This window comes from Protopterus annectens, chromosome 11.part0 (assembly GCF_019279795.1).
Source record: "Protopterus annectens isolate FY-2018-M chromosome 11.part0, PAN1.0, whole genome shotgun sequence".
Lineage (NCBI taxonomy): Eukaryota > Metazoa > Chordata > Ceratodontiformes > Protopteridae > Protopterus > Protopterus annectens.
This window is the reverse complement of record NC_056745.1, coordinates 252625645-252650732: the sequence shown is the minus strand read 5'-3', so window position 1 is coordinate 252650732 and position 25088 is coordinate 252625645. Positions and strand designations below refer to the sequence as shown.

The 25088-nt window shown below is 38.2% G+C and overlaps 1 protein-coding gene across 8 annotated transcripts in view; it reads right to left on the bottom strand.

The window, feature by feature from the left end:
* The window catches only part of SOX5 (SRY-box transcription factor 5), a 1045264-nt gene that overhangs the window by 201733 nt on the left and 818443 nt on the right, over positions 1 to 25088 (bottom strand). For all 8 annotated transcript variants that reach the window (XM_044087686.1, XM_044087685.1, XM_044087683.1 and 5 more), the window contains one exon: positions 6202 to 6287. In XM_044087686.1, coding sequence (XP_043943621.1) covers positions 6202 to 6287 — 86 coding nt within the window. The remainder of the gene's footprint in view (positions 1 to 6201; positions 6288 to 25088) is intronic.

Here is a 25088-nt window from a genome sequence, read left to right as displayed (position 1 = left end):
TATCTATTCCATTACTAAAATCATGACATCTGAAGTTGGGATACTTTCCTATAAACTGCTTCTTCACTGTAGTCTCTATTTCAGCAATCAGTGTGTTACAGACATGTTGCTCATTATAATCAACACCTGCCATTCTACATAACTCTCTTTGTATGATGGTTTATGGTAAAATGGTTATATGGTTAACGTTTACTGTCAATATACATATGACTGCAACATGACAACTGTACACTGTGACTGACAGCCATATTTGTGTCATGCAAGTAATACAAGTACCACTGGAAAAGTTGTAGGGTGATGCAACCTCAATCCTATAATACCTTAAATAACACTAAAAATGACAAATAAAAGTATCCTTGTACCTAATAGTTTAACTGGCTAATGCTATCCTCTATAGCGGTCATATACTTCCTTACACAAAAGCTACATTAAAGAGAAACAAGGTTTTTCTTTCATGCATCCACTTCACAGCCTTGTGGTAAACAGGACTGCTAAACAGCATGTTTCCTATTGATGGACCACATTGAAAAGCTCTGCAGAAGAAAGTACTGCTATTCAACTTTTCTGTAAAAAATGTATATACTGGCACAGCAGAATAATGCTGGCATTTATCTTTTTCAAACTTGAAAATGTTCAATATTCTTATTTTCATATTAAATGAGACAGTACCATGAAAGAACACTCAAGTTATGCATTTTGTTTTAAAACTGCATTTTGAATAAGGCATACAGAAACATATATACTCATACTCCTACACACACACACACACACACACACACACACACACACACACACACACACACACACACACACACACACACACACACACACACACACACACTTTATCAGTTACATTACAATTTCTCATCATTTTAAAGCTTTTATTCTGAGTGCAGAAATGTAACTGAAAACAGTGTTTCCTTGCCATATTAATTATTTCTTGCACAAGGTATGACCAAAGTCATATGCTTACAAATCACAACACTTTTGTATTTTCCTTTGATTTTCTGCAAGTTTATCACATAGATATACTGTTTCCCCAGCAAAACACTTTCCTGAAGAGACTAAAGAGCACTGTGTAAGGGTTATACCTGCTGAGAGCAGCTATCCAGGAAAATCGCAAGACAACGTCACTGCTAATGTCTTAATAGTACAAACTGTAGGCTGCCCATTGACTGCCAGCAAAGGAGGCATAACAGGTCATTAAGTAAGATACAGTGATTACAACCATGAAGGCAAAGCTAGACAACACTGGATCTAGACATTCGGCACTACTTTCTCAATAGGTGATGCTGCCAGTGGATGCCACACACAATACTGCAATGCATGAAGGGTAAGAGGTACACAATTGAAATATTCAGAATACTACCAGGTCAAACAACGTAGCAGTTCCAGTATGCTTCTGCTTGCAGGACACAGGTGGCTAGAATAATGAAGAATGCAAGGGTGTAGCCAAGTATACTCTTTGTACGCTACTGAGTACATTTTTTATGAGCATCATATAAACATGGCTTTTTTAAGGGCATATTAGGTTTATGACTGTCTAAATGAATGTCTTTAACTACAGGTGCAATATTGCTAATCTAAAAACAATATTTTTAATAGTTTTAGAGGGAACAGATGACTATGTTATTTACATTTATTAAGGGCTTGTGGGGGGGGCAGCATTTTGAAAAAAGTGACCATTTTTAAGTTATATGTGTCCAAGGGGTTTAGAATTAAGAGCTTGTGAACAGAAAATGGAATTTGCTTGTTGCACCCCTGAAAGAACAGTTTACATATACAAGAGTGCGAGTACATGATTGTAATCCAGCATTCTAATTTCTTTTGAACTTGTTCTATCAGATGGATCAAATGATTTTCTGCACGCATAAAGTGAAAAAGATTTCCGACTCATCATTTTTTTAAGCTGCATGATTCTGTAACTGTGCCTTCACTGTTAACTGTGTAAACTCACTATGCACAAGAGCAACCTTTCTAGGATGACTTGTATGTATTGTCTGGTTAAGAGAATTTCTCAGAGTGACAGAGTAGGCAGTTGGACATTGAGGGAATCAAATACCAGGCCACTGGATGAAGCAACTTGCATTTCATAGAGCTTATCTTCTTTGGTAAACTGCCTGGTTAGCATTATTTGTTTGGTGGAATACACCCCCCCCCCCCCACACACACACACACACACACATATATATATATATATATATATATATATATATATATATATATATATATATATATATCAATCACACATGCACACTATATATACTAACATTCATAAATAAATAATGGTATGGAGTAAGCTGCTGAAAAAAACTATCTATGCCCTGCAGAGAGCCTGTCAAGTGATCAAAAACAGGTTTTCCGGATATCAGCTGTGTGAAGTAACGCAACCAAAAGCACTTTCATCAGCAGTGGAGTTTTCCCTGGATGTTCTGTCCAGTTGGTTTAGTATTGAACAGTTTGTCTTTGAGTCCCTTAAAGTACCACACTCCAGGAGTGTCTGATTATACTTATACATACCATGCTCTAATTACACATACTGAACTTACTTATGCAAGCTATACCTATGCATGCCATACTGTACTGACACATACTGTACTTACTTATACATATTACACTTATACATACCATGCTCTAATTACACATACTGAACTTACTTATGCATGCTATATCTATGCATGCCATACTGTACTGACACATACTGTACTTACTTATACATATTATACTTATACATACCATGCTCTAATTACACATACTGAACTTACTTATGCATGCTATACCTATGCATGCCATACTGTACTGACACATACTGTACTTACTTATACATATTATACTTATACATACCATGCTCTAATTACACATACTGAACTTACTTATGCTTGCTATACCTATGCATGCCATACTGTACTGACACATACTGTACTTACTTATACATATTATACTTATACATACCATGCTCTAATTACACATACTGAACTTACTTATGCATGCTATACCTATGCATGCCATACTGTACTGACACATACTGTACTTACTTATACATATTATACTTATACATACCATGCTCTAATTACACATACTGAACTTACTTATGCATGCTATACCTATGCATGCCATACTGTACTGACACATACTGTACTTACTTATACATATTATACTTATACATATCATGCTATATTTATACATACTGTACTTAGATATACTCTAGTATATACATACTATATTTTACATACTGTACTTAATTATGCATACTCTCTATCTTTGTATGATTGTTTTATGGTAAAATGGTTAATGCAGACCCATTTAGTCTCTTCTCACCTAAGCACTCTGACCAGCAACCAAACAGGATGAACTGCACATATAATCAGTACTCACCTAAAACTAAGTATGTCCATTTTATATACTTTAGTAGTCATTTTTTCACATGCTGTTGATACTCATATCTCGGATTAAATCCAAACTACACCATTTCAGGAAAGGATTAATTTTATCCAATACTGTGACCCAACAGTTACTCTCAACACACCTACTATCTTCACTTCAGTTTAGTGCAACTCTTCAGTTCTTCACGGGAACATATCCCATACTCCTGACTATGACAGTGTGAGGTCAGCAACTACAGCTGATCTGAACTACAATGTCTCTTGGTCTTCAGGACCATAAGTACAAGAAATGGTCCAGACAAATGGTCTTTGCCCCAGATCCATATCTCCCCTAGGTGGTCATAAACTAATGCCACATTCTCTGCTCGCTCTAAAAAATTCCCAATATCAGCATTACACCTTACCACAAAAATCCATTTCAAACAAGCTATCTAAACTTGCTAAAACTGAATGAAACCAGGTAACTTCCCCGTAATATTGCAAAACAGCTTTTAGAAAGATCTTAGAGCCAATAATAAATATAACTAATCCATAACAACCCATTGGTTCACAACTGATATTAAAATAATTATTAAAAATAGGAACAGTGCCCAGACTGCAAGTAAAAAGGAGACTTCCATCTTTTTCTGGGAAAGCTACCAAGCTACAATGCTTTGCAAAATAGTTGCAAAAAGTGAATTAAGCATAGAAAGTGCTAATGCATTAAAACAAGCTTTCTAGTCTTTAAAATGAACAGTTATGGAAAGAACTAAACAAAGCTATTATTTCATATCAGTCTAGCACAAAACAAAATTTAAAGATGAACTGCAAAAATAAATTAGATTATTTTAGTGACCATGAAAATACACCATCATCATCTTCTTCTTCTTCAACACAAGACCCCCATTAAACCAAAACAAAAATATAATAAGTACACCACATCAACACAGTCCTTTACAACTGAAAAGCTGTAAGCCTTCCATAAGTTTTCAAATAGATAAACTTCATGCCTTTCTCTCAGAAGGCCATGCTTTGGTGATCTCTGTGCAAGGTTTCTGCATGCATCCAGTACCTTCATATTAATTCTACTTATATATATTTTACATCTGGCATCTTCAGTTAGTTATGGGATCAACCACTATAATTCCTATAAATAAACAAATTAATCTTCAAACTTCTAATGCCTTTATATATACTGCAGATTCTCCTCACAATCCAAAATTGTTTTTGGACTGAGTTTTTGCTCACATGTCTGCTGTCCCTTAAGCATCCCTTGAACTTGATATGGTCTATTCATTCCTCAGAGTTAAGATCATGGCTACATGCCAGGGGTCATTATTTCGAACCATGTAAGTATTTTGTGTGTCACTGGCATCCTGGCTATTAAGGTAATTGTTTTTATCTGTTCACATCCCTGTACAGAGTGACATGCGAATCACTGTGAAAGCCCACAATGTCTTTTACATGGGAATGCACTCTCCAACACACCCAACTTAAAGGCTACCAAACATCAATGGCTTGTTGAGGACAATTTCCACCCCAGTTACTCTTCATAGGGACGTACATGGTACAATTTTTGGCTCTACTCTGCCATTCCCTCAGGACTGGCATTCCAATCTTCCCCTACCAGCTCCAGAATTTACTAGAACAATTAATTATTCCAAGGTGACCTGGGCAACAGTTACAGGTTTATCCCTTAATACCACCCGAGTTGGCTCACTATCAAAAAACCTTATAAAATACTATCAAAATATTTCATGGAACACCTGCAAGCACTTAATCCAGCACAGATTTTTACAAAAAAGCAGTATGACTACTACCCTCCTGACTTTTACGGAGACCACAAACAATGAAACAGGAGTTGGCTATGTTGACTACTTAAGAAAAGATTTTGAAAGGCAGAGAACATCAAGGAGAAAAGAAAACTCAGTTGATACACATATCCACTAGCTAACACTGACATGGGACAGATACCATTAAGATCAAACAGAAACATTAAGCTAAGACATGCCAAAACAAACAAAGAATACAGACTTAGGCTTACACTAACATTTCTAAGCCAACAGAGGAAGGTAGTACAGCTTAACTAAGTTCTGTCTGAAGCACATATACTGATTAGGATGACAGGACCAAAGTAATAATAATAAAAAAAAAAAAACAAAGATCATGTTAAGGTAAACATATGCAATGGCATATCTGTATACATGTCTAGTGTAAGATTTCTTCTAAAAGTAAATCTCCTTCATCAGAAAAGCTGAGCTGATAAAAATATATTATATGTGCAACAGAAAAAACCTTATACGACATTCATAGATGTGATCCTTATAGAGTGATGACTGATGAAGCATTGAGCATATAAACATTTTGACAATCATATGTAGACAATGCACACAGCAGTTTCAGTAAAAAGCAGGTGCAGACATACAGAACAGACTGTATTAAACCATAGTCTTACAATTTAAGTGCTGAGCTACAAAACTACCTAAATATTTTGTATTCTTCATTGCACTGTTTTAGACACACCTTCAGAATCGTATTGACATTGCAAGAACATTATTTTAAAAAGCCAGTGTGAATCACACCATAATCTATGTTTTTATTAGTTAGGCATGCCTTAGCAATTTGCTCTAAAACAGTTTGTTGTGTAACTGCCACTGACTGGCTTCTTGAGGTACAGATGGGCATAAATTTGTCAAGTGTTCCAATGGACAGCTTACTGAGTCTAAGCTTTAAACAATCTAAAATAGTTATGCATTTGAAAGAAAAAAAGCCATTTCTCTACAATGTCAATAATTCCTATTGTTGACATAACATTTACTTCCATTGTTGTCAGACTTACCTGTAGTTGGAGAGGGTTGAGACCTGGTGTTGCTGCGGCAGCAGCTGCCATGGTAGTCGGGATCACCTGAACAGGGTAAGGGTCACCTGAGCAAAGGAATAATAGAAGTGTCAGCACCTTTCATCTACTCTCCACCTGCAAACTAAACTCTTTTATTCAGTCTTTCCAAAGCTTGCTTTTGTGTGCCTTGTAAGAGTCTGAAGAAAGACGCTATTGTGTTGCCTTTCACTGGCATTCTTTTCACAGCATAGCGTGAGGGTGGAATGTGAGCAAAAGGCACTAAGCAATTAAGGTAGAAACTTTATCTCAATCTGTATTATGCATGCAGACTAAAAGAAAACAAACTCACAAGAGAAACTGATGATTCAGAACCTGGCAGTGCTAACAACTGAGAGCCCACAGTAAAACAAGTCATTCCCCAATGAATAGCAAATATTTATAATCTACTTTCTCAGTGAAAACTTGAGGGATGGCATTTCCAAATCCGATAAACTGTACATAGACTGTGCAATATATTAATGTTAATTAAGTATTCTGCCATTGGAAATGCCACTCTAGCAGATGACTGTGATGTAAGAAATAGAAGTTAAGTTTTATTGTCATATCACACTATTGTTAGGGAAAAGGGAAGAGCAATTACACACTTAAATAGCTTACAACTGCAGAGGAAATTACCTTAGCAACTACAGAAACATCTTTTACTTAAGAAATGAAGAAATAACTCAAACTAATTTTGCTGTATTATTTTTGTAATGAAAAATGAATATCCTTGTGCATTACATGTTTGAATGAATCAGAAACAGTATGCTCCTTTGACACTTTAATACATCTTTTACTATACAACCCTTTCGAGAAGACAGGCTACTTTTGTGACAGAGCAATGAAATGAAGATAGACTGTGATAAGTTCTAAGGCTGGGGTTAACAAACTGTCACAACATGCTTCCTTCCAGTCACAAAAATACTCTGAGCCTGCTGTAGGTATCATAAAGGGTACTGAATCTTCTCTTGCAAAAAATCCTCCTAGAACTGCAAATTAGGAGAAATGTTTTTGTCATGCATCTAGCTATTACTGTTATCACTTTACATCAGCACTTCATCCACAAAAACATACATTTATTACCAATGGTTAACTTTTTGTGTTTAGCATAATCCCACCCTTGAAACGATACCTAAAAATTGTCAGTATTTCAAGTGCACATTAAATGACTGATTCTGCCTTAAACCAGACAGGGATCTATCACCATACCTGGGTATACTCACCATTTTTGAAACAATCTCAGATGTGAAAGAATAATATTAGCTTTTACTTTGGACTTGAACCGAAGATTCTCTCTCTCATCTCTACACATATAAATATACATATATATACATTTGTTAACTGGTTAAGTCTGATGATAAAAAGGCCCTATTTATGCAGGACTCAGGCCTTCTGTTAATACAAAGACAAAATAGTACATTGAGTGTAGCAAGACTGTATTAATAACAACAGGAGTGATTCACAAAGAGTGCAACAGACATACAGTAATAACAACAGGAGTGATTCACAAAGAATGCAACAAACATACAGTAATAACTGGAGTGATTCACAAAGAATGCAACAAAGTAATAACAGGACTGATTCACAAAGAATGCAACAAACATACAATAATATCAACAGGAGTGATTCACAAAGAATGCAACAAAAGTACAGTAATAACAGGAGTGATTCACAAAGAATGCGACAAAATAATTTCACTGTACTGCAAAAATCTTCTTTTTATTTGTTGTTTTTGCAAACAGTGTATTTGGAGCTTTTCTCCTCGGGTCTCTGCTGAAAAAGACAGCTTGCCCAGCCAGACTAACCTGGTTAACAAATGTCAAATAAAAATAAAAAGTAATAATAGGAGTGATTCACAAAGAATGCAACAAACACACAGTAATATCAACAGGAGAGCTTCACAAAGAATGCAGCAAAGTAATAACAACAGGAGTGATTTACAAAGAGTGCAACAAACATACAGTAATAACAGGAATGATTTACAAAGTGCAACAAACATACAGTAATAACAATAGGAGTGATTCATAAAGAATGCAACAAACATACAGTAATAACAACAGGCGTGATTCACAAAGAATGCAACAAACATACAGTAATAACAACAGGTGTGATTCACAAAGAATGCAACAAACAAAGTAATAACAGGACTGATCCACAAAGAAAGCAACAAACATACAGTAATATCAACAGGACTGATTCACAAAGAATGCAACAAAAGTACAGTAATTACAGGAGTGATTCACAAAGAATGTGACAAAGTAATTTCACTGTACTGCAAAAATTATTTTTATTTGTTGTTTTTGTAAACAGTGTTTTTGGAGCTTTTCTCCTCGGGTCTCTGCTAAAAAAGGGCAGCTTGCCTAGCCAGACTAACTCGGTTAACAAATGTCAAATAAAAATAAAAAGTAATAATAACAGGAGTGATTCACAAAGAATGCAACAAATATACAGTAATATCAACAGGAGAGACTCACAAAGAATGTAGCAAACAAAGTAATAACAACAGGAGTGATTTACAAAGAGTGCAACAAACATACAGTAATAACAATAGGAGTGATTCACAAAGAATGCAACAAACACAGTAATAACAACAGGAGTGATTTACAAAGACTGCAACAGACATACAGTAATAGCAAAAGGAGTGATTTACAAAAAATGCAGCAAACAACGTAACAATAACAAGAGTGATTTACAAAGAATACAACAAACATGCAGTAATAACAACAGGAGTGATTAAATGCAACAAAGCAATAACAGGAGTGATTCACAAAGAGTGCAGCAAACATTCAGTCATAACAACAGAAGTAATTCACAAAGAATGCAGAAAACATACAGTGATAATAGGAATGATTCACAAAGAATGCAGCAAACATATAGTAATGACAACAGGAGTGGTTCAGAAAAAATGTAGCAAACAAAGTAATAACAACAGGAGTGATTTACAAAGACTGCAACAAGCATACAGCGATAACAACAGGAGTGATTCTGAAAGAATGCAACAAGCAAAGTAATAACAATAGAAGTGATTTACAAAGAGTGCAGCAAATGTACAGTAATAACAGGAGTAAATTATACAGGGAAAGCATTTAGATTGATATTGGCTGGACTATACAATTGAAGTGGACAAAAATGTGTTAAAAACAAATTAGCCTGCTATTATTTAGGAAACATAATTACAGTATCAATAAAAAGTTGAATAATGTAGACAGAAATCAAGTAGGTGTCTTGAGAGTTAGGTCTACTATGAATGGGCTAAAGGGCATTTACTAGGACATAAGACTGGAGTAGGGAATGAGAGTAGTTAGAATGGATAGAAAGGCATGCATTCAAGTGATGGGGCATTAACTAGGGCATAAGACTGGAGTAGGGAATGAGAGTAGTTAGAATGGATAGAAAGGCATGCATTCAAGTGATGGGGGCATTTACTAGGACATAAGACTGGAGTAGGGAACGGGAGTAGTTAGAATGGATAGAAAGGCATGCATTCAAGTGATGGGGGCATTAAATAGGACATAAGACTGGAGTAGGGAATGAGAGTAGTTAGAATGGATAGAAAGGCATGCATTCAAGTGATGGGGGCATTAACTAGGACAGAAGACTGGAGTAGGGAATGAGAGTAGTTAGAATGGCTAGAAAGACATGCATTCAAGTTATGGGGGCATTAACTAGGACATAAGACTGGAGTAGGGAATGAGAGTAGTTAGAATGGATAGAAAGGCATGCATTCATGTGATGGGGGCATTAAATAGGACATAAGACTGGAGTAGGGAATGAGAGTAGTTAGAATGGATAGAAAGGCATGCATTCATGTGATGGGGGCATTAAATAGGACATAAGACCGGAGTAGGGAATGAGAGTAGTTAGAATGGATAGAAAGGCATGCATTCATGTGATGGGGCATTAAATAGGACATAAGACCGGAGTAGGGAATGAGAGTAGTTAGAATGGATAGAAAGGCATGCATTCATGTGATGGGGGCATTAAATAGGACATAAGACTGGAGTAGGGAATGAGAGTAGTTAGAATGGATAGAAAGGCATGCATTCATGTGATGGAAAGGAGGAGAAAAAAGTGAGAACTGGGTGTTACATAATGAGCGGATAACTTAAGAAAGTCAGAGAATGGAAAGTAAGGGTAGGGTACGGTTGCTGGAGGCAAGAAGGGAGATTAGTCATATCTGCTGGTATAGAAAAAGTACAATGTGGTACATAAGCAAGGTCCCTTTGAAAGCTAGGAAATCCCCATCATGGTGACTAAGGTCAGATTAGTAACACACACACACACACACACACACATGCAAATACAGAGAAAGCCATCTGCTTAGAAATAATGGATATATGAAGCTGTTGTTGCTTGTTGTTAAAGTTAACCTAAGGTCAGTCAAACTGGATTTGAAACCCAGTTCCAAAATCTTACCCCAAGAAGAAGAATGAGTACTAAGGAGAATTATTTTTTTCTCTAGAATGCATGTCAGACGAGTTACATTGCTGCCGCCCAGTGCTTGGTTACCAGTTGACATCTTGGCTTGGGTGCCTTCTTTGTGGACTTTGTACATTCTCCCTAGGTCTTCATGGGTTTCTTCTATGTGTTTCTGTTGTCTTCAACATTACAAGAATGTGTCATAGGCAAACTGATGATCTCCTAAACTTTTTGTAGCTGGGCATGCCATGTGAGAAAGAACACATGAGTGTGTGCACCCTACGGGGGGGGGGGGGGCATCTAATTTAGCATGAGCTTCTATGCTTTGTGCCCAATGAATGCCTGGATTGGTCCAGTATCTCCTGTGATAAATGAAGTGGGTATTTGAAGAATCAGTGAATGAATGAGTACAAAAGTACTACGAAGAGTTTATTTTCTTTAAAGGTGGACCACATGTTCAACCTTAAATGCTGAGTCCAGCAGACATTTGATATACTCTGTGTACTGTTATTAACATTGCTTATGTCTAGGAGCATATATTGTTGATACAGTATTTCTACATGTTATTGCCCCAGTGTATCTGTCTAGACACAAGCAGTAACTGGAACCCCCACAGAGATACCTTACTAAAAAGATACAAGGTCTAAACAACATGTCCAAAACTCTCAACTGTACAAGATTTTAGGAGAACGTCCAGATTTTTGCCTCATATTTTTGGTCTGTTTGTCATAACAATTATATTTTTTGACAAATCACTGGGATGATCTAAGGATTAAAGTTACTAAACAATGACATGCATTTGAGTTTCATACTTCATATAATTCGGAAAATGCAGACTAAACCTGTTATTCTATCAACTTTCTAAGTATATAAGTGCAATATTTAAATTTAAAATGTGTCCCTTTTTTAGTCCTTTGTCCCCCTGTTAAGTTAGGCTTTCTCCAGATTTCTTGCACTAAGAGGTTGAGAGGTATGAACATGTCCTATGTGGACCAACTCAAAGCTCCATCACTATACTCGGTATCCTACAGACTGCTAAGAGGTGACCTGTGTCTGGTATACAAGGCATCCTCTGACCCATTACTGGTGGATTTACTGCACATCAGCAAGTCACATGGTATCAGAAAGACTTGTTGTAGGGGATCTAAACCTCTTCTGCAACATCAACACAATGGCTTGAAGGGAAGGGTATATTTTGCAGAGGATACCACTGTTGTGGAACAGATTCCCATCCACATAAAACTAAGTTTATCCTGTCCATTTTCAAGTGTTACTTAGATCTATGGATGGGAAACAAAAAAAATTGCCCCAGGACTGTCCTTGTAATACTAATGGTCAGATGCAATTCCTAAATGATTTATCACATGCATGGATCTCCTCAAATTATCTATGATATGATCCCAGTTATTCTCATTAGGGTAATATAAAATTAAGGCCAATCTGTAACCAAATCATTATCATAAATAACCCCCCTTTTTCACATTTTCTACATGAGGGTGTCGTGTTAACTGTTGCCACACTCTGTCGATTCAGTGCTATACTCCTGCCTTCTTTGACACTCAAGCCTGACTGCTGAGATCTTCTCTCACACAATCCATCCAACTCTTTACTGGATGCCCTCATTTCCTCTTACCTACTTCATGTCTGTCCCAAATCTTTGCACATGTGCCCAAACCACCGTAACCTGTTCTCTTCAATCTCTTCTGCAATTGGAGCTACTTTGGCTTTTACTCTTATGTCCTCATATCTTCACCTATTCCACAGTGTGCATCCTATCACCCTTCTTAGGCACTTAATTTCCATTACCTAGTTTTCTCATCTGTTTTGCCTTTATTGCCCACCTTTCTATATGATACAGTAGTACTGGTCGCACCACTGTTTTGTAAACCTTTCTTTTCAGCTTCTTCAGCGATCTTCTGTCATACACTACACCTGACACACTATGCCAATTGGCTGCACTCCTTCTGATTCTAGTTTAGCCAATTCATTTAGACTCCCCTTCTTATCAACCACCCCTCTGAGAAACTTGAAGCTATTAGCCTGTTCCACTATCTTCCCTTCAACCTAAATTTTCTTCTGCGTTCCCCAATTTGCTACCAAAGTCAAAAATGGGCCAGCACTCACACTGAAGAAGTGTTGCTCCTGAAAGCTCTGTGATTTGTTATCCTTTGCTACATAGTTTTTGGCTTTTCACTTCACCCTAGGTTTCTAGTACTTGTATTTTTTGCTTTCCCCAATTTGCTGCCATTACCACTGTCTTATCTGTACTTAGTTTCATCTCATGTGGCTTCAGTTTTGCATTCCATTTCCCTAACCTTTCTGAATATCTTGCTCAGAGTCTTCCAAGTCACATCATCTGCATACAGCAACTTTGTTGATCTAACTATTTCAGCCTGTAGTCCATCACCACTCACTCTCAGTGTGAACCCCTCTGTGAGACTGAGCACTGTTCATACTTGAGTCATTAGGTCCTTGTACATGGCCTGCACTAATTCTACCAATGTTTCTGAGACTTTGAATCACTGCAATTCTGCTTAAATTAGCTTTCTTGGGACCTTGTCAGATACTTTCTGCAAGTCGAGGAATGCCCAGTTGGACTCTTTCCTCCTCTCTAGCTTCTTCTCAACTATCTGTCTCACTGCAAACATCGGGTCAGTTGTGCTGCATCCTGATCTGAATCCAAACTGCTCATTTCCCATCTTACTTTCTACTACTCTGCATATCCATTGACCAATCAGCATCTCCAGAACTTTCTTGCAGTGTGACAGGAGTTTGATAACTTTGCACTGCCTACAGTTGTGGCTGTCTCCTTTGTTCTTGTACACTGGAAAGAGTATACTTACTGCAGTCATTGGGAATAAACCTTTCTTTCCACACTGCTATGAGTACCCTCAGAAGCCATTTCTTCCCTATCTTACTGAGAAACTTTACCATATCTTATATACTATAACTATATATATATATATATATATATATATATATATATATATATATATATATATACCATATATTCCAAATTTCAGCTGTACACTACAAATCTATTAATTACCTTTATTTTTAAAATTAATATTTTTTTGTTTGTTCTCTCCACTGTAACTGTTTATGTGCCGCATACCACTGTAAAAACATGTCTCTTGTAATTTGTGTGTATACTGATCATGTCTAAATAACTAAATGTGTCTGTAATTTTTCTTTGTGGAGCTTTTCTCCCCGGGCCTCTGCTGAAAAAAGGCCTTTTCGGCTCAGTCAGACACCCCTGGTTAACAAATGTAAATAAATAAATAAATCTGCTGTGACCTCATCCGAGCCTGCTGCTTTCCCTGACTTCATTCTCCTAAGTGCTAGTCTTCTCAGGTGAGCTCCTCTTATATTCTCATCATAGGCTGTGCCTGGGGCAGTACAACTTCTGAGGGGCATTTTTCATTCAGAAGCTGCTGGAAGTACTCCTTCCTTCTGCCTTTGATGTCTTGTGGTCTGGTGAGCAGGATGTTGATGGCAATCTTTATGAAGGGTGTCTGACTATCTTCTTTATCTTTCTTTGTTTTACAACCAGATATAGTTTCTTTGTGCCACCTACTGAGTCAACTTCCAGAAGCTGATTGAGTGCCTCCGATACCCTGTTCTTTGTTATTGCTTTTCTTAGCTTCTTTGTTAGTCAAGTAGTATTCCTTCCTAGCCTCGTCAGTCTTTTCTGTCTCCCACTTTTTCCTGCAATCTTTCTTTCTTTTGACGAATTCTTGGACTTCTGCATTCCACCACCAGCTTTCCTTATGTACCTTATTTCCATATCTCTCTCAGCCACATATCTATTCTGTAGTCCACACACATGCTATTTTGAGGTGCAGCCATTGTTCTTCAACTCTACCTATTTCCTTCTCTTCTTGGGGTGCTAAAGCCCTGAATAATTTCTTGAACGTTGTACTTTCTCTCCAGTCAACTTCCAGGTCATCAGCCTGGTATCTGTTGACCTAAGAGCCCTCTCTAACTGTTGCTTGCAGCTGATTGTGGCAATCAGTGGTTTATGCTGTGGGTAGACTGTTTCAATAGGGATGATGATGCAACCACTGATTCAACCCCAGTGCCCTTTTCCTTGCTAGGAGGAAGTCCACCTGAGTTGCATGTTTGCCACTTTTGTATGTGAACTTGTGACTGTCTCTCTTTCTGAATCATGTTTTGGCTACTACAAAGCCATTTGCCAGACAGAAGTCTAGAATGGTCTTTCCTTCTTTATTCCTGTTGCTCCACCCATGTGGACCCAGGCAATCCTCATATCATGTTCTGTCTGTCCCCGTATGTTCATTCAAGTCACCCATTATCAGCACCAATTCCTTTTATCCTGCTTTATCTAGTAGGTCCTGCAACTGTTGTATGAATGCACTCTTTTCCTCACTATCACAACCCTGCTGTGGGCCATAGGCTGACATTATGAATACTACCCTGTCATTCCACTGGAGTCTGACTGCCATATGTCTGTCACTAATTCTGAAGATATCTCTTACTGCCTTCTGAAGCACAATTGCCACACTATTTCTAGCCTGTTCTCCTCCTGAGTAGTAGACTCTGAATTCCAAGCCAAGTGGCTTTACTGCACTGCCTTTCCATCTTGTCTCTTGGATATACAGGAAGTCCAGCCTCCTCAATACCATCACATCATCCACTTCCAAGCTCCATCCTGTCAATGAACCTACATTTTGTGTAGCAAGTCTTAGTTCATGTTTGACAGGTTGATTGGTTTTAGGTCTAGTATTGCTCAACAAAGCTCTTCCAGGTAACCCAAGCTGGGCAACTGGACACCTGGTGGACAGTAGCTTATTGACCCATGGCTGCTGGGCTATAAGATGGGCACTCAGTGGCCAATAGGGGCACGTACACCCCTCCCACCATTAGCATGTGTCCCTGATGTCTGTCAGAGTAGGCCAGGTCCTCAACCACTTATCATCGGCAAATACCCATGACCATTTGGTGACAGTCAACATGACCAAATCACCTACAGCCATATTTTACACTGTTGAGTGGCTAGCCCTGCCATAGTGCACAGTCTGTGATCCGTGTTCTCCTATCTTGAGGATACAGTACACCACAGTAGATGCACAAAGTGGTTGGTCTATACAACTCTTCCCTCTATAGGGTATCATGTATAGGTTGTGCTCCTGCCTACAGCGTCATTCACTGGTGAGTTTTTGGTAGAAATACTGTGTATTGCAGGTAGGATGAACCCCACAGAGACACAGGGAGAACCAGCAAACTCCAAACAGGCATTGGCTAGAGGTCAGGATAGAACCTTGCATCTTGTGCATTGGAGGCAAAAAGAGAAATTGGCTAGGCTTAAAATGGCCTGCAATGGCAACTAGCCTAGTACTCACCTATGAACCTAGGACTGAAAATTCCCTCAGCAAACAAGTGTTTTTACAACAAATACATTTAGGTTGAAATATACAAACAATAAAGTGAAAAAAGTGACAAGGCATACTGCATGCTATAGCATATTATTTATTGTAATTTATATTAAAGCCAGGGGGTTTAAAATACCATTGACAAATGGGTTCATTCATACTGCATCATGGATAGTAATTTTACTTACGTAAATCTTAAGAGGAACAATAAATTTGTCATCTTAGGGACATAATTTTCTTTACTTTGCTACTTGAAATGTTTAAAAGATTACTGCTGTCTATATTGTTAGCATGACAAAGTGGTACATTCTCTTCCATTCTTCAAAACTACTTCTAAAAGTGACAAGTGGGAGTAACTAAACCCTAATGGTGACACTGTTTTTAACACAAACACTTTTGCAGTCTCTTTCTTTCACAACAAAGAACAGCTTATGTGCAGATTGTCATAACCTTTGAAAGCACTTTTATTATACTGTCACATTCACAAATACAAGCATTATGTTTCTCCTAAATCGGTTATTCTTACTATGACAGGTGCTGGAAGATGTTTCCTAGGTTAGGGTGAAAGAAACAATGTCAATCAGTGCAAGGATTCAATACGGGGCCTAATTTGGCAGTCACTATAAGCATCCGAGTGGTCAGTCACACAGAATGTTAGAATATGCAAGTTTTGCTATAGAATATGCAAGTTTTGCTATAATCAGGAGGGTCAAAGGCAAACTAAACACTATGCAGAAATCAAAAGAAATCACTGGCAGGTCTGGTGTCTCTTATACAATAAATGCAATTCAAATAATAAAATAATGAAGAAACTAAGACAGAGCTTTACTGAAGAGAATTACATTCTACAGTAGGTTGTTGTCAGATAGTGTATAACAGTGCACAACACATATAAATAGTTGCTCACATGACTTTCTTGTGTAACAAACTACAATCTATGTAACTCAGAAGCTGTCAATTTTTTTTTCATGCCTGCTATTGCTTTTCTTAAAAAAACAAAACAAAACAAAGGTGTGTATTTTCATTTGCTGGTCTATGGGCATCGCACAGAAGACAGGTATGGCGGTGTCACACAGTGAAATTAAATCTTTAGCACATAAGAGATCACATGATATGCCACTGAAAGTCATTTGAGTTTGATATTTTTTTCTGCCATTTGCTAGCACTAATGTTTTTTAGAACTCATGTCAAATATTTATCCATTCATTTAAAATGATTGTGAAATAATGATGAATGACTTTAAAGTGCAGAAATGGCTTCAACCTTTTAAGTCATGCCTTTTTCTTAATTTTGAGGTGGAATAAAGTTTTTATTTTATTTTATTTATTCATTTATTTAATTCTGAGATGGATAAAAACAAAGAGTGATATTGCCAGGTATTTCTGATCAAACAAAACTTGCTGGAACACACACAAATAAATAAATAAATAAATAAACAAAGCTTTCATGCACTACTGTAATTTTAAACTGTGTTCGTCTGAATTGTGAATGGTGTGAGACAACTTCACTCTATCCCAGTCACAACATTTCCGAAAACACTTGAGTGCCTGCTTATTTGAACTGTTTCTTTCTGAAATTGGTACGCCTTGTTTGCTGTAACATAGACTAAATTCAGACCTGCTGAATCTAGCTTTGGTTGTAAAACTTGAGCACTAATCCAGACCATCTTTTTTTGGATAAGGTTCCACTGCACCCTAGTGGCAGGAGTGTGCAGTTAGAACTTGTTTGAAGACTGTTGAAAGGGGCTCAGTTTTTAGCTTTTTATTGGTTAATTGGTTCATTTGTTTAAATCGGTTTGCTCATTTGCTACTGTTATATAAAAAAAAAATAAAAAAAAAAAAAATACACTTTATGCATAGCCGCTTAGTTAGGGTTAAACTATTCCCGGTGCCATAAAGTCTGCTCTTTAAATTTTCCCTTAAAACTAGCCATTTTTTTAGTTTTAGCACTCAAATCTGTTTCTTTGAGCTCAGCACTTGTTCAGAACTCGTTGTAAGCATTAAATAAGCTACAAATTTCTACAGCACTTAACTTTCCCCACTTGTCTAGAGGAAAACAATTTTTAATACTTAATAAATAAGCACCTATCCAGGCATGTCTAAGGGTCAGCTCCCGATGTTTTCTCCTGTCTACCTGATGAAGCTGAGCATCTTGAGGCAATGCAGCAATTGCCTCATGTACACAGACAACCCTCTCCTCCTACCACCCAACACTACAACCTGTGAGAGATGCACTTATATAGCCAAACTGGAAACAAAGCTCTCTTCACCCAAGACTGGACTAGACAGTAAAGAGGAGAAGGTAAACACTTGCACCACACCACACTCATCACATTGTCCCTCAAAACCTACACCATCAAAACAGACACATAGAAACACAAAACACAAACCTATATTCATGGAGGCTCTCAATAAAAATCTTCTCAAGCAACAGAGACCGCCAAAGCAGAAACGCAAGCAACCTCCTCCCCCCCGACACAACCCAAATGACACATAGCCCACAAACTCAGTGTGCCACTCAACCACAGCCCATAATGCATAACAACGTACCCAACACTGTAGTCATATGTGACTCTATAGTCAAGCACACTGATGTTCCACGTCAGTTGCCAGGATCCGCCACATAACACATGCACTCAGGTCACTCTACAACAAGTACAAATATGACTCTGTCATTGTCCATGTTGGTGTGAATGACCTGAGACATACATCCCTGGACTACATGAAAAGAGACATGGAGGAGCTCTCCGATCTTGTAGCCCAGGCAGGTATGACCCTAGCTCTGAGTAGCATCCTGCCATCACCCAGAATGATACCTCAGTACAAGGACAAAATGATTGACTTCAACAATTGGCTAAGCTTCTGGTGTCATTTTAAGGGGATCCAGTATCTGTCTGCCTGGGATGACATGATCAACAAACCACGATGCTTTGCCAGAGATGGCCTGCACCTGTTGCCCTTGGGATTCCGGATACTGGCTAAGGCTCTTGCCACCCCTTTAGTGCCTTTTTTAGGCAAGTTTCAAATGACAAATTCACCACCGTAACAGGTACAAGCAAGCAAAATCTGAGGGTAATGCTACTCAATGCTTGAAGTCTAAACCTCAAAATGCATTCACTCGAGGGACTCCTTAAAATGGAGAACATTGACATCTGTGCAGTGACAGAGACCTGGTTCAAGGCTCCAGAGAGCACCCCTGCAGTACCAGACTATAATTCATACCACACCTTTCGGCCACCTTACCTGGGCCTAAACACTAAAGGCAGAGGCATGTCCATATTCATTAAGGATATCCACACCTCCAGGCTCGTTGCTCAGCATAATGCATCTGAGATTATCCAAGTGCAACTAACTCTGGGCTTAGACCGCAATACAAATTGTAACTTGCTACAGATCCCCCACCATGCCCCAAGATTCCCACTCCTCATTTCTTGATACACTGTAAAATATTAGGGTACAACCCAACACACTCATAATGGGCGATTTCAACTACTTCACGACACCCATGCAGATGGACAATAGAGGTACGACTACTGAATCCTACACAAATGCACTTTATAAGCACTTACACGAATGCATCGATTGTGCTATCCCCAACAAAACCAAGATGCTATCCTCCAAAAAAAAGGAAGCCAATCTGGTGGTCCCCTGCCATAAACAACCTCTACAACACAAGAAACTGTTGCAAAAAACAGTAAAATCCCATGATAGGAGGAACTCCCTGGTCAGCCTTAGTTGTTGTGTCTTTCGGCTTTTCCAGGTTAGGGGTCGGCACAGCGGAACTCCGGTCTGCTAATGATTGGCAGTAGATTTTTACGTGCCGAGTTGCCGGCCCTGACGCACAACCTTCAACGAAGGTATGCCCATTCACGTATGTATCCACACAGAAGACACTCTAGCTGAGAATCGAACAGGACAATGCCTTACTGTGAGGCAACAACGCTACTGCAGCACCACCATCACAGTTAAAAAAGAAGCTGAAATCCCTCATAAAATCCTCCAAAGCTAGTTACAAAAACAAAATCACCCTGATTCTACAGACAACCACAAAGCATTCTATAGCTATGTCAAGAATCTCAATGACAACACTCAGATCTGCTCTGCGTTACAGCACAATGGCACTAAATATACAGAACCAACTGATATTGCCGACATCCTGACAGATAGGTTCAGTGCTAACTTTACCCCTTTCTCACCCGCTAAAGGGCCCATCTCTATACCGGAAGAATTCAAAGTTCCTGTAATCATGCTTGCACAGGTAAAAAACACACTCTCCAAAGCCAAGAACACAGCATCCATGGGACCTGACAACATCCCAGGATGCATTCTACATGAACTACAGAATGAACTGGCACCCTACCTAAGCACCATGTTCAATCATAGCCTCCCCTCAGGCTTTGTGCCCACTGAATGGTGCACAGTGACGGTTATCCCACTACACAAAGGGGGAGCCACCACAGACCCTGGGAACTCGCGCCCCATTAGCCTAACAAGCCTGGTCTGCAAGGCCATGGAACGTATCATCATGGAACTTATAAACAAAGACATTGGTAATCTCCAAACTCTGGACCCCACCCAGTTTGGGTTTGTAAAAGGCAGATCACGTCTCCTAAACCTGATAGATTTCTTTGAAGCAGTCACCAAAGGTGGTTCACACAGCCTATCTAGATCTAGCCAAGGCTTTTGACACCATCCCCCATTCTGGAATTATAGATAAACTCACTAAACTAGGTATAAATCCCTATGTCACAAGATGGGTTGCCAACTGGCTCACTGACAGAACCGACATGGTGAAAGTAGCAGACTCCAAATCCGACTTCAGATCAGTGACAAGTGGAGTACCACAGGGTCCAGTCCTGGGTCCTCTCCTGTTTGGTATCTACTTTTCTGAAGTACAAGCTAACACAGAACGTCTTTGGCTAATGAAGTTCGCAGATGACTGCAAACTAGGAGCCATAATCAAAACTCCTAACGATGGGGACATCCTACAAAAGGGCCTCACTGAGACAGATGCCTGGTGTCAAAGCCATGGCCTCAAGCTCAATGCCAAAAAGTGCACTAACATCCCCTTTGGTAAAAACCCTTTACCCATGAGCTACCACACAGGTGGTAGTCTACTTAACACCGAAAGTGTGATAAGAGACCTTGGGACACAGGGGGACAGTAGTCTCTCCTTTGATAATCACATCGTTACAGTAGTCAGGAAATCCTTCTACATGGCACACCTCATCACAAAAGGTTTCTCATCCAGGAAAAAAGAGGTCATTGTTCCCCTCTACTTGTCACTCATTAGATCCACTATAGAGTACAATGCCCCTTTTGGTATGTACCTCACAAGACATCTACAAAAACTGGAAAGGCCGCAGAAATACCTCACAAAGAGGATTACCAGCCTCAAACAGATGCCCTATGCAGACCGTCTCAAAAAACTCCAGCTTTACTCCGTCACATATCACCTACTCAGAGGTGATCTCTGCCTAACATACAAAGCTATGTCAAATACAGAGTTGTTGGACATGCTCCACTTAAAGAAATCCCAATCCCTCTGAGCTACACGCTTTAGGGACCTAAACATTGTCACCACAATAAACAGAACATGCTGGAGGGATAGATTCCTGTCCCAGAGACTCCCCATACTCTGGAATAAACTACCTATCTATATCAAACAAAACTCCTCATTAGCACTCTTCAAGAAAAATCTTGATGACTGGATAGGAAATAGGAAATTCACCCTGGGGATCACCTCTGGGACTCTGCTCGACAGGGGCACAGGAAAATAATTTTCTTGGGTGGTGAAAGCCAGGGTACCTTTTTGGCTAGGTTTATATAGGCCATAGGCCCAATAGCCTAGTACCTACCTACCTACCTATGAACCTATGAGTATCTAACTATATACATAACAAAAATGAACTGAGAAACACAAGAATTATTGATAGTTAATATGTGTGATATATGTTTGATAAAGGCTTTTGATACTAGTTTGTAGTCAAAAACTGGAAAACAGAAAAAGCGAAAGAGCTATAAATCATTTATAGTTAGGTATGATGCTTAATTTGTTTTGAACTCATATGTTTCTTATGTTACCTTTATGGGAGGACACTAGCAAACCTCTAACATCTTCACAAGGAAAAAGGACTAGTTCATATCCAAAAGCTGAGCAACTATCTAGCCCTTTACAACACAGAACCAGCTAAAACATAACAAAAAGAACTACCACAATTAAAATATGTAACTATAAGTGTGCTTCAAAGAAACAAAAACTGACTTTCTGGCTCAGAAATGATTATTAAATGTTTTATTAGTGAAATATCATATATACTGACTATATACATCATCCTAAGTGTCAGTGTTACTAATTATACACTTCTTGTTTAGAATCTGCATAGCCTCCCTGTCTCATTTAGGGCCTTGGCTTTCACTGGGCTCCCCATTTATTTCTCCCAAATTCCAAACACATGCAGGTGGTTAAACTGTCAGTTATCTAAATTGCCTCTACCTGTGATCGTGTGTTGGGGTTTGGGGAGAAGGACAATAAGAGAACAACATTGGCAAGTCATGAGAATGCTGTTCTTCAGAAAGAAAAAAAATGTATGATGAATTTGTTTACTTTTAGCAATATGGGATGTCAGTAGTACTTGTGATGACTGAAACTTGTTAGTAGCTTAAGGAACAGCCAAGTCCAAATGTAAAGGATTTTTTAGCAGACATGAATAAAAGAGAAGACAGTCTGGGAAACAGAAGGCTGTTTCAGACAGAATCAGAAGAAATGATTTTGTGTAAGTGAAAAGACACTTTGGCTTGCAGAATAGCTGTAAAGCAGCAAATGGGTGTTCCTATAAAGTAAATGCATTCAGAAATACAAAGGACTGGTATAAGACAAATCAATAAAGAGGTGACTGATGGAACAATTCAAATGACCATCTAAAAGCTGCAAATATCACACTTACTTCTATCACCAAAGTCTATTTTTCTGTACAGAGTTTCTTATACACTTTTATGAGATCTGTTGACATATGAGAGATTTCTGACTGTTTCAGAGCAACACTCCCAAATAGTTCTTTTGTTTTTGCACTTCCTTTGTATGTGACTTCAAAAAATGTAAAACTGCAAACATCCAGCAAAGCACATTTTACATGAAAGATTATATCAGCATCCTAACAACACATTCCCATGCCAGTCTGTCTCTAAATATAGGAACAGCCAAGCAAGAGCCAAACATTCCTCAGTTTTCTCTTTAAACAGTAAGTTACATGGTCAAAAACCTTTTAACATACTATAGTTTTTAATCAAAAAACAGCTTATGCCTGGTCCTGGACATCTTCTTTCTGTTAATTACTAGAGAAAACAGTTGATATGAAGCAAGCCTCTCTGTTCCATAAAATACTACAGCTGCTCTAAGATCTGCAGACTGTTAACGTTACAAATAAAGACTACAACAAAGTAAGAACAACAAATGTTCAATAAAAAAAATAAAAAGAATTAAGCTTTTAAGGATACATGGGCACCAAGGAACTGCAGTTAAGAAAGATCATATGTGTATTTAAATTTTCTTAATAATATATAGTGGCCAAAGCATGTAAACCATTTGCCTAAAGCATTTAAAAAACAATATGTCAAGTTTTCTTATAGAGATCAGTAGCTTTTTAAATAAAATATGCAATAAACAATAACATAAGATATGATTCACAAAAATCTGCAATGTTTCACTTAATTTTACCTACAATTTATGCTCTGGGAAGTATTTACACATGGATTGCAACTGACAGAGCTAAAATCCAAAACAAAATACATGCCTCAGCCCTTTGCAATTCACAAAACCCTTTGATCACATCATGGTGCTTAATGCTTTCATGTTATCTAAGTCAGTACTTTATAGTGCACATTTACAAAATAAGATTGCTTCTATTACCCATGATTCACAGGTCTTAGACCAACGAGTAATGGCTGCATCTATATATGCATGTCATAGATGCACACATGTGGGTCATCTGCTACAAAAGCTATTTCAGCTCTAGATGGCCATAGTAAACTGATATGTTGTACACATTTTGGCCCTTCCATTCAAACTCAACCAATTGGCAATCCCTTTATACATACAAGTGCCACTCAGGGTTTTAAGTCAGCATGGCACTTCCCAGCCAGCCCAGTACTGGTTTGCAGCTCTGTATGTTGCAGGCAAATACTGAACTTAGGGAACTCTGCTCAGCTCTATTAAAAAAGCTGCTACAAATCCAGTTAGGGTTTCAGGTCACAGGTACCCACCTCCATCTCAAACCATGCTCATGGCTCTCTAACACAGTCAAAGGCCCTTCTAGGATTATTGTGCAAATTACAGTATGCTATATTTGTACAGCTCAGCAAGCTTACTCACTTACCTGCTGCAAGGCTTCTAGGCAAAATCAAAAAGTACTTTGCTAAGGTTTCTTTGTTTGTTAAAAAGCCTACGCTGGAAAAGCCCCTCACTCTGTATTGTTGTGTACTGCTATACTGTACTCTGCACCCTACCTCACATCCCATCCACCTTCCATATTATTTCTCTTATACTTTTCAAAAACCACCCTCTAAATTTTACATGATATAATTGGTCATGATCACCATCATTCATCGCTCTAGCACCCAACCATTTTCTTCATACTGTCTTAACAACATTGTACAACTTTAAATTTGATAATCAGCTCCCACAATTTCAGTATAAACATCTTTATTTCTTCTCAGGAATGTCACTGTTCATAGTCTTCTATCATATCTGATATTCTTCTCTTCCCATTTGATTGTCTACCCAAGTGCTCCATAATCATCATTAAAACTTCCTACATTATACATTTCAAAGCTGCCATCTCTGCTGCTCCTCAGAATAATAAAATGGCATACAATCATTTATCAATTAAAAGAAATTCACATACATTCTCCACATCTTCTATCCTGAATAATAGTCTCACACACATCTTAGATACAGCCCCACTTTCCCAAAAAAGACAAGCTACATACAATCCAATTTGAATGTCACAAATCCCTCTTTAAATGTATTCTTAGATGT